The following is a 16,965-nucleotide window of genomic DNA, read 5'->3' as shown; positions in this document are numbered from 1 at the left end:
GAATCATTTTACCAGTGAGTCTTTTTGTAAACTGTGGAAAAATCATTCTCTCTTATTTGTTTAATATATCCCAATTTCTCCTGTATTTGATTTCTCTAATGCATGGCATAAAGCCAGGCATGATATTTTCAGCTAGTGTACTTGAGGAGTATATGATAAAACAGGATGAGGGAAAAGCTGTGTCCAAGCGGTATAACGGGCTTGTCGATGCCACCTACTGTGCATTTTGTGTTTCCAAGGTTCCCCACATAATTGACGAAAAACAGAGCTGCTGAAGCCTGATCATATGATGAGTACTGAAGGCTTCCAACTATGTTCAAATATCTCGTGAAAAAACAAGACACGCTGGAGACTAGTGGGGTGTGCTTGACATTAGGAAGAAGGCAGTTCCCATCAGAGTGGTTGACCTTCAACAAAAAAGGAGATGTTTAATCAGAGTCTCTCTGGTTTGTTTGTTTGTTTGTTTGTTTGTTTCCGGTGGTGACCAAACATGTCACAGCAGGTAGTGATGGCAGGACAGAGAAAGGTTAGCAAGAATGAAGTAGTTCAGCGTCTATTTTGCTAACATGGGAAGGCTCCAGGCATGCTGAAAAAGTGAGAGGGTCATGGCTCCAGACTCAGGGCTATAAAAACAAAGACCCTCAGGAACATGAAGGAATCCAGAAGCAGAACAAAGCCACGAAAAGGCCAAACACCATGGAGGATGAGCAGAGCCCGGCTATGGGCTTCCTAGCCAATCTGCAAGGTTAGAAACTTGAGAACAAAGCAGAATCAGCTCTGGATACTGTTCTGGCAAACGAGAAGCAGCAGCCACGCCAGTGGAAGTAAGTGCAGAAGTCTCGCTGGCCCTCCCTGCTGGGGTGACCTCGGACACGGTGACCACTACTGGTTTCTGATCAGGCACCAGCTGGCGACACTGGCCCATTCACACTCATCGACTTCTGTGATTAACTTCCTGGAATGACTGCTAGAACTGTGTGTGGCCTCCCTTTTCTTTTCTTCCTCTCTGGCCGCGGCACTGACCAATCATGTGAGATCAGGCCTCACCACCCCCCCTACCCCGACTCGGACCCTCTGAGCTCAGGTTCTGTCTCTCTACTTTGGGTAGCTTTCCTCATCAGCACAATGAGTAGCCGGGACCAGATTACCTTAAAAGTTGATTCCAGTTCTAACATTCTGCGATTCCTGGATGTTACAAATTCCCAGAATCTCGTCTATTCAACCTCCTGCTCAACCTAAGCTAACCTAGCCAGAACTAATAAGCTTTGAAAGTTCTATGGAGTTGTTCTTGGCTGGCTGAATACAGCAATAATCAAAGCTTAAAAAACTTAAATAATAAAGCATGAAAAAATATGTATATGATTTTTAAAACATCTAAGAAAAAGTTTGAAGGTGCCAACGTTCATGGGGCAGTATGTCCTGTTGCTTAGAAGTTCATACCTAAGTAGCACTTCCCAATCTCTGTTTTCACAGTCTCCAGAGCCGCTTACAAAATCACAAGTGGTGACAGAAAATTCTCCAAACAAAACCAATTTTCAATATATTATTATGCATATAAATATATAAGACGAGATGATGGCACGTCATGTCAAATAAAAGTCTCAAAAGGAGAATAAGAAGTATTAAGGAGAAACGCAGTTATACTTTGAAATGCATTCAAGAAAAATCAAAAAAAGAACCTCATCTGTTCTTAAATTGTGTTTTAGTAAGCTACTTTTCAAAATTAATTTTGATCTCTAATAAATATTCTCTCTCTTTTTAAAAAATTCTTTTAAGTTTTATTTATTTTGAGAGAGAGAGAGAGAGAGAGAGAGAGAGAGAGAGAGAGCATCAGCAGGTAAGCAGCAGAGAGAGGGAGAGAGAGAATTCCAAGCAGGCTATGTGCTGTCAGTGTGGAGCCCGATGCAGGGCTTGAAGCCACGAACCATGAGATAATGACCTGAAATGACCAACATCAAGAGTCAGAGGCTTAACCAACCGAGCCACCCAGGTGTCCATAAATATTCTCTCCCTTTTCTTTTTTTTTTTTTTTTAATTTTTTTTTTAACGTTTTATTTATTTTTGAGACAGAGAGAGACAGAGCATGAACGGGGGAGGGGCAGAGAGAGAGGGAGACACAGAATCGGAAGCAGGCTCCAGGCTCTGAGCCATCAGCCCAGAGCCCGATGCGGGGCTCGAACTCACGGACCGCGAGATCGTGACCTGAGCTGAAGTCGGACGCTTAACCGACTGAGCCACCCAGGCGCCCCAATTCTTTCCCTTTTCAAAAAAAATTTTCTTAACAGAGTTTAAGGCAACTATCATACTATAGATCTTGAAAAAATTATTGGAACGAGCATTTAAAAAATATTTTCCATTGTATTTTACTGTCAATTACTTCAAAGTGGTAAGTTCATCAATAAATAAGAATAGATATATTTACAGTTTGGAAGATATCAATTCTCCAAAAACTGACATATAGATTTAATGCCATTCCAATAAAAATCTTATATTTATTTTTATGGAAATTGAAAAGCTGATTCTAAAATTTATAAAGAAATTCAAAAGATCTAGGATAGTTAAGACCACTTTGAAGTATATACACTTAATTTATTGCTATAGTAATTAAGACCCTGTAGTACTGACACAAGGATGCATAGGGAATCACAGAGAAAGTCCAGAAAAAGAAACACATAAATGTGGTCACCTGATTTACAGCAAAGGCCACACTGAAATTCAAAGGGGAACATGAAAATGTCTTCTCCACAAATGGTGCTGGATCAGCTAGATATTCATTTGGGATGGGAGCAAAAAAGGAATCCTGATGCTGTCCACACTAAATGCAAAAATTAATTAGAAATGGATAGCAGACCTAAATGTGAAAGGTAAAATACACCTTCTAGAAGAAAATATAGGAATATAATCTTCATGACCTTAAAATAAGCAAAGATTTCTTAAACAGACACAAAAAGTAATATTCATAAAAGGTGGGCAAATTGGACTTCATTAAAATTAACAACTTTCATTTATTAGAAAATACTAAGCAGACACTTAAAGGGAAAACTGGAAATTGGGATAAGATATTCTCATACATATACTGGTAAAAGATTTGCATCCTGGCTATATTTAAAAACCTACAAACTGGGGCATCTGGGTGGTCAGGTGAGCATCCGACTTTGGCTCAGGTCATGATCTCATGGTTTGCGAGTTCAAGCCCCTCGTGGGGCTCGCTGCTATCAGTGCAGAGCCCACTTCAGATGCTCTGTCCCCCTCTCTCCCTGCCCCTCCCTGGCTCTCTCTCTCTCTTTCACTCTCTCCTTCTCAGAAAAAAAAAAAAAATTAAAACCTACAAACCAATAAAAAGGACAACTCAATATAAAAAGTGAGCAAGAGGTTGAGTTGTATATTATGTAAGTTATATTCAATAAACCTAGTATTTTTTAAAAATGAGCAGAAAACTTAAAAGACATTTAAAAGACAAAAGATAACCAATTAGCCAACAGATACATGAAAAAGTTCTCAATATCATGAATCATCAGGGAAATGCAAATTAAAACCATAATGAGATACCAGCTACCGGAGGGGCTACAATTAAAGGCTGAGAATTCCAAGTATTAGTGACATATACAGCAAATACATTTCTCATGCTTTGCCAGTGGGAGTAGAAAACTGGTAATATCTACCAAAGCCAAACATACAAATACCCTATGACATACCAGTTTCTCTCTTACAAGTGCGTGCATATATTGACCAAATGATATGAACAAAAATAATTATAGCAATTTTATTCATACTAGCCCCAAATTGAAATAATCAAAACACTCAGATAAATCAATTGTGGTATACCCCATGAAGGAATTACTATTAAAAAAAGAATTGGGGCTCCTGGGTGGCTCAAGTCAGTTGAGTGTCCAACTCTTGATTTCAGCTGAGTTTATGATTCCAGGGTCGTGGAATCCAGCCCCACATTGGACTCAGCACTGAGCATGGAGCCTGCTTAAGATTCTCTCTCTCTCCCTCTGCCCCTCTCCCCTACTCGCACTTGCTCTCTCCCTCTCAAATTAAAAAAAAATTTTTCTAAACAAAGAAAAGAACAAACAACTGCTACACATAACAACATGACTGAATCAATCAAAGCAAAATGATAATGAACTAAAGAAGTTAGACAAAAAAGGATACATACTATAGGATTTCATTTTTATGAAGTACAAGAATAGGTAAAACCAATATATAAAGATAAATGTAAGACTAGTGGTTACCTTTGGGGAGTACAAACTGGGGAAGGAAATGAGGGTGCCTTTTGGGTGCCAGAAATATTATATAGTGATCTGGGTGGCCACCCAGATTAAGGAATACCTTAATCTATATATTTAAAATGCATGTCCTATATGGGGCACCTGGGTGGCTCAGTCGGTTAAGCATCCGACTTCGGCTCATGATCTCATGGTTTGTGGGTTCAAGCCCCATGTCAGGCTCTGTGCTGACAGCCCAGAGCCTGCTTCAGATTCTGTGTGTGTGTGTGTCTCTCTCTCTGCCCCTCCCCCCACTCATGCTCTCTCTCTCTCTCTCTCTCTCAAAAATAAACATTAAAAAATTTTTAAATGTGTGCACTGTATGTTCTACCTCAATAAAAATTTTAAATAAACACACAAGTAAACAAAATTATCCCATTGTGCTCCATGATGGCACAAATCATGTCTTATTTACATATTTGCACCTCCCAGAGCCTAATACGATGCCTGCTCAGTGTTTGCTGAAGTTGATTAAATTTGCCAGGTAGTTCCAACTACATGATCTTAACTACATCATTTTAAGTACAGTAAGTCTGAGTTGTCAATGGTAGAACTATAGCTTAGTGCTTTCTGCAGATTCCTTTTAAATTCCCAATTCATTCATATTTAAAATATCTGGCTTTCCCACCACCCCCCCCCACAAAAAAGGGAGACAGGAACATTTGCATATTGAAAACCAGCCCCATTTTCAAGGTTTAACAAGATTCAAATCAAAAAGGCAAAGGACGAAAAACAAAGAAAGGTGCTGTCGTGGCGCCCTAGAAAGCAGATGTTCATTAGGGCCCAGACACACAGATTACTATCAAAATGTACTTATCTGCACACGCTATCGTCAGACCACACAGTCAAATCAAATTTTGAAGGCTCAAAGGATGTGCACTGAAGAACATCCTGTACTGCTGAAACATGAATTTGAATTTTGTGACAGAGATAGAGGGGTAAAAGAGAACTCCACAGATCACCCACTGTCATTTAAAATCCTATTTATATGTTAAGAAATCATCTATTCCTTAAAAAAGCAATCAAAATCAGCATTTAAGATTTCTGCTACTAAAATGAAAATCTGAGGAACTACTACCAAATAAGAAACATACCTTGTTTTCAGTCTTTAGCAAAGTAAAAAACACACAATACTCTTGCAATTATTTCTAGATAAAGAATCAGTTTGTGAAATATCCAAGAAATAGAAAAAAAACGATTCTCTGTGACTTTAAATATCAGTATGGGTGAAGAAAAATGTAAACAGTTTACCATTTCACTATCTCATAATTAAATTCTAATCTCATTAAGAGTAGCATTGGTCATCAAAATACTTTCTATTATGCTAATTATGTTCTCTTTTGTTCAAAGTATTACATCATGTCTGCACTTCTGTAACAACATTTATACACTGCCAAATAAAATTTTATTTTAAATTTCCACATAAAATTGGATAAAGATTCAGAAGGAAAATCTGATTCAAAGAGGCAATTGTAGTTAGCAAATTCTTAATCATAATCTGCAGCATTAAGAATCAGTAAAGATTTTTTTTTTTTTCAGTCAGGTTAAGTTAGACACACTTGGTCCCTGATTTGGGAAGAGCTTGTAACGCAACAATCACCCCGGTAGACCAGTAGCGTGGCACACACACCAGTAGCTAGTCAGAAGTAAGTCCAGACCGACACTACTCTTAATGTGCAGTAAGAAAAACTGGGGGCAGGAGCAGGGGAGAAGGGAAAAGAAGAAGGGAGTAGGGGAAAAGGAGAAAAGAAAGAGGAAACACCCTGAGAACGCCCAAACCCATGGGCTTTTCCCTCACACATTCCCACTTTGCAGGCTCTTCACTCCAGAAACAAAATACCAGGGGATCCATGGTCCGAATCATCCTCTTAAGCACAGATTGGTTCCGTTCTGACTTCCTCTCAGGGTAGGATTCTTAACCTGTGCTCCACAGGCTGTCCTGGTAAAGATTTGAGGTTAATGGGAAAGTGCCATCATCAGATTCTCAAGGTTTAGAGTTCCCCTATGAGTTATGAACCATTGTTGGACCGGAACTAAATGAAAATAAGAGAAATGATGGAACTGGACAGTTTGTTCTTTGTCATTTTGTTTCCTTCTTGTTTCCAGCCTCACAAGGTGTTTGCTTGATCTGATGCTGGAGGAGAGCGAGCAAAGCAGTGAGGTTGTAATCATCTAGTCAATGAGGGGCAAGGGATGAAACGCAGAAAGCCTTGGACTGCATTTTTTAAAGTGAGTTTTGGGGCTGGAGGTGGAGGGGGGAGGGTGTTATTGCTGAGGCCAGCATAAGAAAATAGGTGAGTAGGAAGCTAGTGTCCCAGGGAATAAGGAATAAATCAGGCTCCCAGGGCCTCGCACACAGTGAGAAGCTCCAGAGTCCACACCTCAAAGGACTTCACAAGCCACACCTCCCATCTCTTCTTGGAACCCAGTCCCCAAGTCCTAGAAGCTCAAAGCCCTACTGAAGGACTGCAGGGATCTCTTGTCTTCCCACAGCCTGTCAGGGGAGTTAGGAAAACCTACTCGCCCCCCTAAAGGATGCAAAGATGGGTTCCTGGAACCTGGAATTTCAACTGTGAATACTCATGCACCGCGTCCCTCCCACAAACATTGCCCAAAAGGGTGCTTTGGTTCTATGATGAGATTAGCACTGGAACAAGTACCTGTGAATTATAACGTGGATTACTTTCACAGGCTCTTAAAGGTTGGCTGTGGGCCCTACCACTAAGGATAACAATTTATGTATGAAATATGTTAGATGAGTTTCAAGTTCTACGTAACTGATAAGTGAACTTTTCAGAACAAACTTGAAAACAATTCACTTGTAGGTTAAGTCATACCCAATCACTGAACAAATCACATAGATCTCTAGAAAAATATCATCTTTCAGCTATAGAATTTTTGCTATAGAAAGTGTTCTGGTAGCCAATTCCTTTTGTGTTGTTGTTGTTGTTGTTGTTGTTGTTGTTGTTTAAATAAAAGTGCAAACAATCACGTGGAATGAAACCTAGAAGAGGCTGAGATTAGGAACCTCTTTTCGTTAAGGCTTCCATTTTTAAAACAATGAAATTAATCAAAGTTGTGCTTTGCAGGAGGCAAAGAAAGTTTTTTGAATATATCAGTTAATGACCTGAAAATAAAAACTGCCAAATTTGTCTTTTTATTAATGTCTGTATTTGTCAAAAGCCTATTCACTGATGAATCCAAATGCTGTTGAGAAGACAAAGGTAAAGGTGATGGTATTACAAATTTTTAATAAAATGTCACTCTTGCTTACAACCAAATATTTTATTTGAGACTTTACAAGCAGCTAGTATTATTCTATAGGTAAGGAAGGATTTAGAAGTTCTCCAGTACAAATATACTACCAATGGTAACTCTCAAAATCACCATGTTTAAAAATTGTTAAATAAGGGAAATGGCATAGTGTCATTTGAAGAGCTTAAGCATAATAAAAATGGAAGTTTAAAATCTAAAATTCACTTTTGGCAACTTTGATTTCTCCCCTCCCCCAAGAAACTCAGGTTAAGAGAGCACAGTATTCCATGATGATGTATCCATCCAATTCTTCCCATTCTAATTAGTAAAATTTTCAATTGATTAAAAAAAAAACAAAACTGGTATCATCTAAAACAGATCCACACACTTTACTTTTCCTACAAGATCGGTAAAAATTATTTGTGATATCTGTGAAAATATTTCGTTTTTTTGCACAAAACCTTTCCCTGGAATCACTCTTCATCTGGGAGGAAGCCCAGTAGCACCTGTTGTTCAGTGGGCAGCCAGAGAGGGGAGGGTTCTATGTTCCCCAGTGAGGCCAGTGAGGCCAGAGGACAACGTGACTCTCGAAGCACATCGTTTCATTTGCAGAGACAAAGAAAGCTTATTTTAGAAGAATTAAAGCTAGAGAAAAAAATAGTTATACCTATGAAAGATCATGAATAATAAAAAATCTGTTATTTTCTAAAGAAATAACAGCTCACATAGATACGTTATCAACTTGTAGATTGTAGGCACACAATGATGTAATTAGCAGCATAACAAAACATTTTCTCCCTTTGCCGTGAGCACACCTAATGAATTAGAAGAAATAAACATCATTTCAAATGGTTTAAAACAATAAGAGTAACAAATCTGTGTAACCATTATGTCATCACTTAAGCATGATATTCTCAGCCTGTCACAACCCAAATAGGTTGGCTTCGTAGCACACTTATAAGCCTAAAACTTGAAAAATAACAATGTAAAATACGGTAACTGCATATGAAACTTTGTGGGGAAGGAGTTAACATAAAGTACCAAAAAAAGTGTTATTCTTTAACATTCTAAGCACTCATAAAAGGATTATAAAGCACAAGAAATACAAAACAATGCTGATTATCAATTCAAGACATTTTCACTCATTAATCTAAAGCCCCAATTTCTTTCTAAAATTCCCAGGTTTATTGTGGCCTTTATATGTCCTTTACTTTTTCTCACAAAACACAATGGCAGTGTTTTTAATCTCACAGATGTATATCTCAGGGCTTTCTCTGTCGCTCAGACTTCTGGTTGATACGTTACCTTCCTGGGTGTACTATTTTGTAAATATTTTTCTTCACTTATTTCTTGTATTGTGTCAATTCTGTCTTTCCTGGTAGCTGATGAGATGCTAGAGAGCAAGGACCAGCTATTATAGTCCCTAACCTTTCCCAATTTCAAGTGCAGAGAATGGTGCTCTGGGATCACTCAGAAAATACAACCGATTAGTTGGTATGTCAGTCCTTCATGAACCTCAGCAATTTTTCAACAAGCTACCAGCTGAAAACTTTAACCTAATTCCAGAATACAGATGTTCCAGCCAATGTTAGAAATCATCCACCAGGCATTGTGTTTAAAATGCCAGAGTGTGAAAAGCAAATTAACTGTTTATATTAGCATCTAATCTCTTTTAGGATTTAGGTTTTCATATTTATCATCTAGAAAACTGTTCTCCATCCTCTAAAATGACAAATGCATCCATTTAAGAATTAGCTAAAAGACAATGTATAGAGAAGGACAGCGTTCAGTTCTGTATGTTTTCTCCCCCAGGAGGACTAGGTGTTGATTTTTGCCCCCCCCCCCCCCCCGCCTTTTTGTCTCTCTCCCTGTCTCTCTCTCTTTCTCTCTCTCTCACCAGCTTTGACACACTTCTTTTCCAGTGCTTATTTGAAAAATTAAGATATTCATATAATTATGTTAAGGAGACAAAATACATTAAGAAAAAGTAAGGAATTCAACTATGGGAGATATGTGTTGAGTTTGTTATTAGCTTAACCATCACCATCCCCTTTACACTTCCCCTTCCTAGGAAGAAATGTTTAGTTTCTGTTACCAAATTAGTGTGTGTGCTCAAGTTTGCATGTATGTTTCACACACACGGTTCTAAGAAGACATTTTGCTGTGTATCACCCGGCCAAGCTCCCACTGGTAAAAGTCTGTATCATCCAAGTGCTGCCTTCATGAGGCACAACCAACTTCCATCAGGTTTGACTATCCACCCATTAAAACAACAGAGAAAAAAAAGCCAGAACATTTAAATTCATTCCACATAAAATCTCCAAGTCCAATGTTCAATTTTGAACATATGGTTTGATCCGACACCAAATACTATGGCATTACATTTAAATCACTCACATACCATTACTACATTTTATTTAATAAAGCTACGTTACATTAAATATAGTACTTCTACTTCAGAGCAACTTGATACCTTCCTGCTCATTCCTCTAACCCCAATGAATGGGATAACAAGCGAGGTAGCTGAATGTCATGTTTAGGGTTATGCAACAGTCAGTAATTGAGAGAGGACTAACTCTGAACACCTCAATGCTAGTTTATATTTTAGTTGTTATCCATTAAATGCATACATGTTTTTACCGAGTCTGAAATACATTTCTTTAAGAAGCTGATTTTCTTGAAAACTGAGCAGGAAGAAGTTTCAATTATGTTGGTGGGGGCCACTGATAGGAAACAAAGACAGGCTCTGAGTCACCAATTCATCACATGTAACATTTCCCACCTCAATATAATACTATGAGATATTTTTCTCTGGCACCATAGGCTTTAATGAAGAATGTACAAAACGGCACTTTTGATTCCATAAATGAAGCACTGACCAACTGATATGTGATTCCTCCCAGGGATCTTACTCAATCCATAAAACAATTTAAAGTTGTCAAAATGGTAACAAAATAAATCAAAATGCAAATCAAACAATAATGAGATTGCTATAGAAAATCAGACTGGATTATTATACTTGTACATTTTGGTCTACATTTTTTTCCTGGTCTAAAAAAATTCACATGTACTTACTCTGAATATTAATAGTCACTAACAAGCATTTATTTAGCACCTACTGTTTTGTGAATCAAGCAAGAAACTAAGGAGGTGTTGATATCCTTTGCAGAGAGACTTACAGTGGGCTAGAAGACCGTGCTTGGGGAGAGTAAACATTAGTGAGACTAAGCATCCAATAAAAAACAAACTGGACAAAAAAATTCCTCATCCTTAAAAACAATGAACAATATTTAAGTGTCTGTATCATTTTTACTAAACACTTATCCTTCCATTGTACGTATTTCTCTCACATGATTTTTACTGGTTAAGTAGACATGGGGAGAAATATTTTATTTTCTGGAAATGCTCAATTTAATAAAAGAAAGAAAGACCCTTTTGTCTTTAGGTAAAAGACCCATAACTTAAAATTTTAGTACTCATTAAGTAAGCTGGGGTAATTTTAAAGTTCCAATAAACCATTAAACCAAATACAAAGTCTGAGCAATATATCAGTAAAGTTTTAAAATGTTTTTTCTTGAAACTGCATTACATGGAAATTGCCCATATTTGAACTTAAACTCAAAACCAAGATTGCCAACCATGTAAGGTATATCTAGTTATACTAATACTAAATGACTGAAAACTTTCCTACTTCACTTCTCTTTTCCTTTTCCTTTCCAGTAGCTTGAGATTTAGCTCCCAGCATATAAAAATATAATAGATGCTATGGAAAATCCAAAAGAAACAGCTATCTCGGGGGAAGAATGCTACAGTACTGCATTACAATGCATGTTCATTTTAACCATCCCATGACCTTGAGCGTTCCAATACCACTTCTAGATAGCCACACTATCTCATTCACCAAAGGAACGAAGGTATGTATTCAGGGTATAAAATATTACTTGGCTGTATTGATCTATTTAAGCAAACTTTATTCGCTGTATAAACGCAGTTACTTGTTAGGACACAAAGCACCCTAAGTTCTAATATCATGCCTCTGTATCTCCAAACCACCCTACTATACTCAGTCGTTCCATGTATCAAATCATAAACCCTAAGCCCTAGAGAAACAGATTGACACAATAGTCATATGGGTACCAAGTAAAAGTTAAGGAATTCAACAAAATGTTAATGCACACAAAAATTCAATACAGAAAAACTACTTTGTTCTGGTAGCCTTTATTAACACAATCCCAAATTATATCACTCATTATTTTTCATATTTTGAAGTTAGGTGATATGTTCTTTAGCATACACTTATATAAAGATAACTTTAAAAGAAGCTTTTGTTTTAGAAAGACTTCTTTAGTGTATAGACAACAATACTGTTTATACATAAAAACTTAAAAACCAAGCTTTCAAAATGGTATGTTTTATAGAAATATCTTTCAATAACTATGAACATATATCACAAATGTGTAAACTGCATTTAGTTGGTACAAAATATTAGCTAAGCATGTAAAGAACATTTTGTACTTTCCTTTCTTCAAAAGAAATAAGAAGTATTTCAATTCCCATATATATCTGCATACATGCATCAGCAGTAATGTAGGTTGTAGGATCTCTGAAATAAACAGACCGCGAGGAGTGACTTTATACTAAGTGAAATTAATACAGCCAATGTTTGAAAATGTGCACATACAAATCTTTAGGCTAAAATATGTTAAATTATCAGATTTTTTTTCCTGTGTAGCTGAAAAGTGGATACCAAATTTAATTTTTCATAATATACCATGGGTCATTTATAATTCAGAAAATCCTTCAGAACGGTATGTGCTTACATTTACGAAGCTACATCAAACTACCTCGTAGAATGAACGTGTCAGGTGATAAAGAAAGCCTGCTGGGATAAGACCACCCTGACAGAGAAACACAAAAAAACCCAACAAGCATGTAAAATCAGGTTACTTCTAATCTATGTTACTCCACACTAAGATATTAAGAAAATTTCACAATCTCCTCATTTCCGCCCATGTCCGCCCTTCCACACCATCCTCCGATTTACTTTATGTGTAATGCAGCTGTACTACTTTTCTAATGATTTCTGTCAAATGATTTCTCTTTCTGTCAAAGTACAAAGCATGCTGATATGGTCACACTGTAATAGAACTGCATAGATTTTTGTTGTTGTTGTTGTTGTTGTTGTTGTTTATAACTGGAGAAGTGACCAAGATGTCTTTATGAGGAAAAAATACTAAATAAAATTTACAACAGTCTCTAATTGGATGAGTAACTCAAGAATTATTTGACGTATGTTAATTTCTTAACATAGGAAAACAAAACTCATTCTCAAGTGTCATTTTAACTGGTATGTATTCCTCCTGCTGAAAAGAAATCCCATCCATGTATTCTTTCTTGATTCAAAACCATCACATCCGTCTCCTGATTGCAAGTTTAAGTCAAATATCACTTTGTAAACAACCATGCCATTACTTAGTTTTTGATATAGTTTCCAAACGGAAGTTTCAAAACAACCCTGACCAGCAAACACATCACTGTACTTTAAACAGACTGATGTTTTCTATCGCATGTTTCAGGAAGGTTAAAAGACACACATAGGCAAGGATCATCACCGTAGACAACAGATTCTAAGTGAGAATATTAATTCTTTAGGTAGACTAGGCAACACTTGTTTTTAAACTAACTACCAATCAAACGAAGTCACTTTTTTTTTTTTTAATGACTCACACTACCGTGTTACCAGCAAATACGTCAAGGAGAAAAAACAGAGCTATGCGTTTCAAACTGTGCTTACCTAAAATCTGCATCTGGTCACTTTACATTTTAGGAGATACCCCTTTCTGGGATAATCAAGATACGTACAGTAGGGAATTTAGGTTTAATTATCGAACTTTAATACCACGTTATATAGGTCAAGTCGGTATGTGTGTCTTTCTCCTGAAACAAAGAAATTCCGAGTAATAGGATTTCAAATTTCATAGTAGAAACAGCAAGATATGTTTTGAGAATGTCACTTACAGTAACACAAATCAATATTAAATGCTTTATGCAGGAAGCACACTTTCAGAAAATGGGCCCTAAAGCTTTCTGGGATCCGACCCTAATTACTGGAGCAGGCTCTTGCCGTTTGTCTCTCTCTTCAATTATTTACGGGGCAAAAAGAGCCAAATGGCAATGCATTAGCTATATTAAATGCTATGTACTTGGTTTCTAACTTACTAATGGTACATAAAAATTACTAAGGTGAATGTGCCTGTAGAAACATGGCCCTTTTTCTTCTTCACCTGAGTGTATCTATTTATTATTCATATAGTTAAGTGTTGAATAGGCTGTCCTTTAGGCACCCGATGCTGCATAATTTAAACAAGTGCATTAAACATATATGATATCTAAAAGGTAGTGCATTGATTATACCTCAAAATTTCTTTGAACAACCTGTATTTACAATGTATCTCACAAAAAATGAGCACCTCCCTTGGGTCTCTGAAAACCAATATGTGGGGACCACACAGAAATGAATGAGTATTCTTGCTTCTACCATCTTGCTGCTTTCTGGCCACCCAAAGTAAGATGAGAATTGAGGGGAACAAAAAGGAGGTCCTTGATTACTCGAAAATTTCTGGTCTCAGTGCTGACAAGTGTCCTTTTTTACATGAGAAAATACAGAGCTATGTTGTAGGTACATAACGCGGACCACACACACTGTAAGAAAGAAAAGCTTATCAAGATTGAATCAGAGATTCTTTGCATCAGGCCAGGAATGTCCTCTGCCAGCAAGGAGGACATGATTACAACCTACCAAAGAAAGTTCAGACACTGCATCCATACTTGATTCTTTTGTGATCTAGAAAGGCACCTGGGGTAGTGATAGGAGATGCTAATCGCTGAAGAAGGCTGCTGCATCCAACTTCAACCCTCCCAAATTATGGAAGAAGCTTCCAAAGCAGTGAAACCCTCCCTCTTCATGGGCCCACCATATATATATATACATATATTTATTTTAATGAGTTCGGAATGCCTCAAATCTCACTGAAAAAATAAGACAGGCCCACTAACAAGGTACCCGGGGTCCCCAGAAAGTCAGTCGCAATTTGTATGGCTACATGTCATCAGCTGTGTTACCTAAGAGTATGTCAAGGCCACTTTTGAGAAAGCACCACTGGAAATCGAACTGTGGTCAACATATAAGGTAGCATTTTTCTAAACTAAATAAAGTCACTTCTTTGCACTGAAATCTGCCCATTGTCCTTCCTTTGCAAAACCTACAGGATAGATTAAAAGGAACATCAGTGAACGGGGAGTGAACTTTGGCCACTTTTTCACCCAAAACACCAGCGTAAAAGTAGAAATCAGTAACCAGGTGAAGTGCCACACCGCACAAAGATCAAGGCGAGAGGCGGGCGCGCAAGGCCGTAGGCGGGGAAGAAAATGTCCCGTCCCCCCACTTCAAGCCCCAGTCATCGCGCGCGCGGGAGGTTGAGGGGCGTCCCTGGGGGCCCCGGGGCGGCGCACCACTCCGAGGGAAGGCAAGAGTTACTGCTCGCAGGGCGAGGCCCAAGGAGAAGCGGTCTGTCGAAAAGCCGCGCCGCCCGCGGGTCCTGCCGCGGAGCCCCAGGCGTCGGCGGCTGAGCAGCCACCGCTCGGTGAGGGGCGCCGCTCGGCCCCGCGACCCTCCCCGCCTCCCGGGCCAGGAAGGGGCTGGCGGCTCTTTCCTGTCTAGTCTCTCCCCCCACGGCTTTCTGTAACCCGATCCCCGCACTCAGCTCCCCGGGCAGCCGCAGCCCCGCGCGCCGCCCCGCGCCGCCCAGGCCAGCGCTATAGTTAGCAACCCTCCATCAACTCCGCCGGGGGTGGCGGGGGCTCGCCGCGCGCGCCCCTGCACGGGCCCCGACCGGCGCGCGCGCCCCCGGAGCCCCCCGCCCCCGGCGCCCCTTTACCTTCGCTTGAAGATACTGGGGGTAGTAGTAGGTGGCGTACTGAGGGTACATCTGCTGTTTCCACACTTTGCCCATGAAGCTGGAAGGGAGCCTGCCGTGAGCCTGCCGTGCAGGGTCGCGGGCACTTTGGGGTTTCCAAGTCTCGATCTCTCCTGCCTCTCCCTTTCCGGCGGCGGCGGCGGCGGCGGCGGCTGCCGCTGCTCCACCTCCCAGCCCGGACCAGACGTCGTCGTCGTCGTCCTCCTCCTCCTTCTTCTCCTCCTCCCAGGCAGAGAGAAAGACACTGCAGAGCGCAGAGGGCACCCTGGACAGGGCGCTCCCAAGGAGTTGCCTCCCGGAGCCCGACTGCTCCGAGGTTGCCAAGGGCTGGAGCGCGGGCCGCTCTCCGCTCCGGCGAGCAGGCAGAGCGGGGCTGGGAGGTGATCAGTACAAGTGGAAAGTGCTGCTGCGGCGGCGACGACGGCTTCGCTCAGTGCCAGGCGGCATCTGGGGTGGGTGCGCCGGATTGGGAGAGGGGAGAGGGGCTGGCGCGCCGAGGCGGTGGGGGGAAGGGCGGGCGGGGCGGGGCTTGGGCGCCGCGGAGCTCGGGAACCGCTGGAGGTGAGGGCTGAGTTTTAACCACTCCTCACTTCCAGGGCTCGCTGTTGGACGAGCGGAAACCTTGGGAACCCGGGTCGCTTTGTGTGGGCGATGGGAGGTGGGGGGTGACTTGGGGGACCCAGTTTAAGAACTGCAAAGTGGACACCTCGTTTCCTTTCTTGAGTTTTTATCGCCGTAAGGGGGAGGGGAAGTAAGGAGAAAGCGGAGGAAATCTGATCAATTTCTCACTCCCTCCCCCCCCACCCGCCCAATGATTTTTTTTTTTCGCAAGAAATCGAAAATGATTTAGTGTCCAACCACAAAGCTGGAGTCGGGACACCTGGGTTCTGTTCTCCCAACCCCCAGGCCACAACACTTAATTTTCTAGGTGACCTTGGGAGGGTTAGTATCCTTTGGTTTGGTTTTCCCAGATGTGAGGGGTGAAACCGTGCCCTCTGCACAAGGGGAGGCAAAGCTCTCTCAAACACGCACACACACCTCACAACAAATAGATGGATCGTTCTAAGGGGGAGATGCCGCAAAGAGGCAGAATGTTATTATTAGAGGACACAATATAGACATCAGCTCTTCTCTGCCTCTTTCTAATGCTGCCAGACAGTCTGTCAACTCCCACTCAGGAGCAAGGAAACTCCTGAGTTTGGAATATTTTAAGGCCATTTTGAAAGTCACACTGGCATATTGTTGCAGCGTGCTTCAGTGACATATAAAATCAATCTCTCTCTTTCTGCCTGTCTCCGTCTCCTAATTGTCACAGTTCTAGACAGCCCCAGACAGCAGTGGTTCAGTTCACTATGTAACTGGTTATAATTTAATGGAGTTAATTGGTCCCTGAAGCAGCCTGTAGAAGACTTTTATATTCTAGCTCAAAAAGAGATAATACCAAAATGTACAAATAGAGTAAG

The 16,965-nt window shown here is 40.2% G+C and overlaps 1 protein-coding gene across 5 annotated transcripts in view; it reads right to left on the bottom strand.

The window, feature by feature from the left end:
* The window catches only part of RBMS1 (RNA binding motif single stranded interacting protein 1), a 218,441-nt gene extending 202,451 nt beyond the window's left edge, over positions 1-15,990 (bottom strand). Inside the window, exon 1 of one of the 5 annotated variants that reach the window (XM_019457525.2) lies at positions 15,464-15,990. In XM_019457525.2, the coding sequence (XP_019313070.1) occupies positions 15,464-15,538 (75 nt within the window). In that variant the 5' untranslated portion in view covers positions 15,539-15,990. The remainder of the gene's footprint in view (positions 1-15,463) is intronic. The other 4 variants (XM_019457523.2, XM_019457530.2, XM_019457545.2 and 1 more) reach the window with 4 other exon arrangements.
* Between the last annotated feature and the right edge of the window lie 975 nt (positions 15,991-16,965).

Source organism: Panthera pardus, unplaced genomic scaffold (assembly GCF_024362965.1).
Source record: "Panthera pardus isolate Hobbes unplaced genomic scaffold, ASM2436296v1 HiC_scaffold_10, whole genome shotgun sequence".
Lineage (NCBI taxonomy): Eukaryota > Metazoa > Chordata > Mammalia > Carnivora > Felidae > Panthera > Panthera pardus.
The sequence above is the reverse complement of the archived record's forward strand: the minus strand, read 5'-3'. Positions and strand labels throughout refer to the sequence as shown.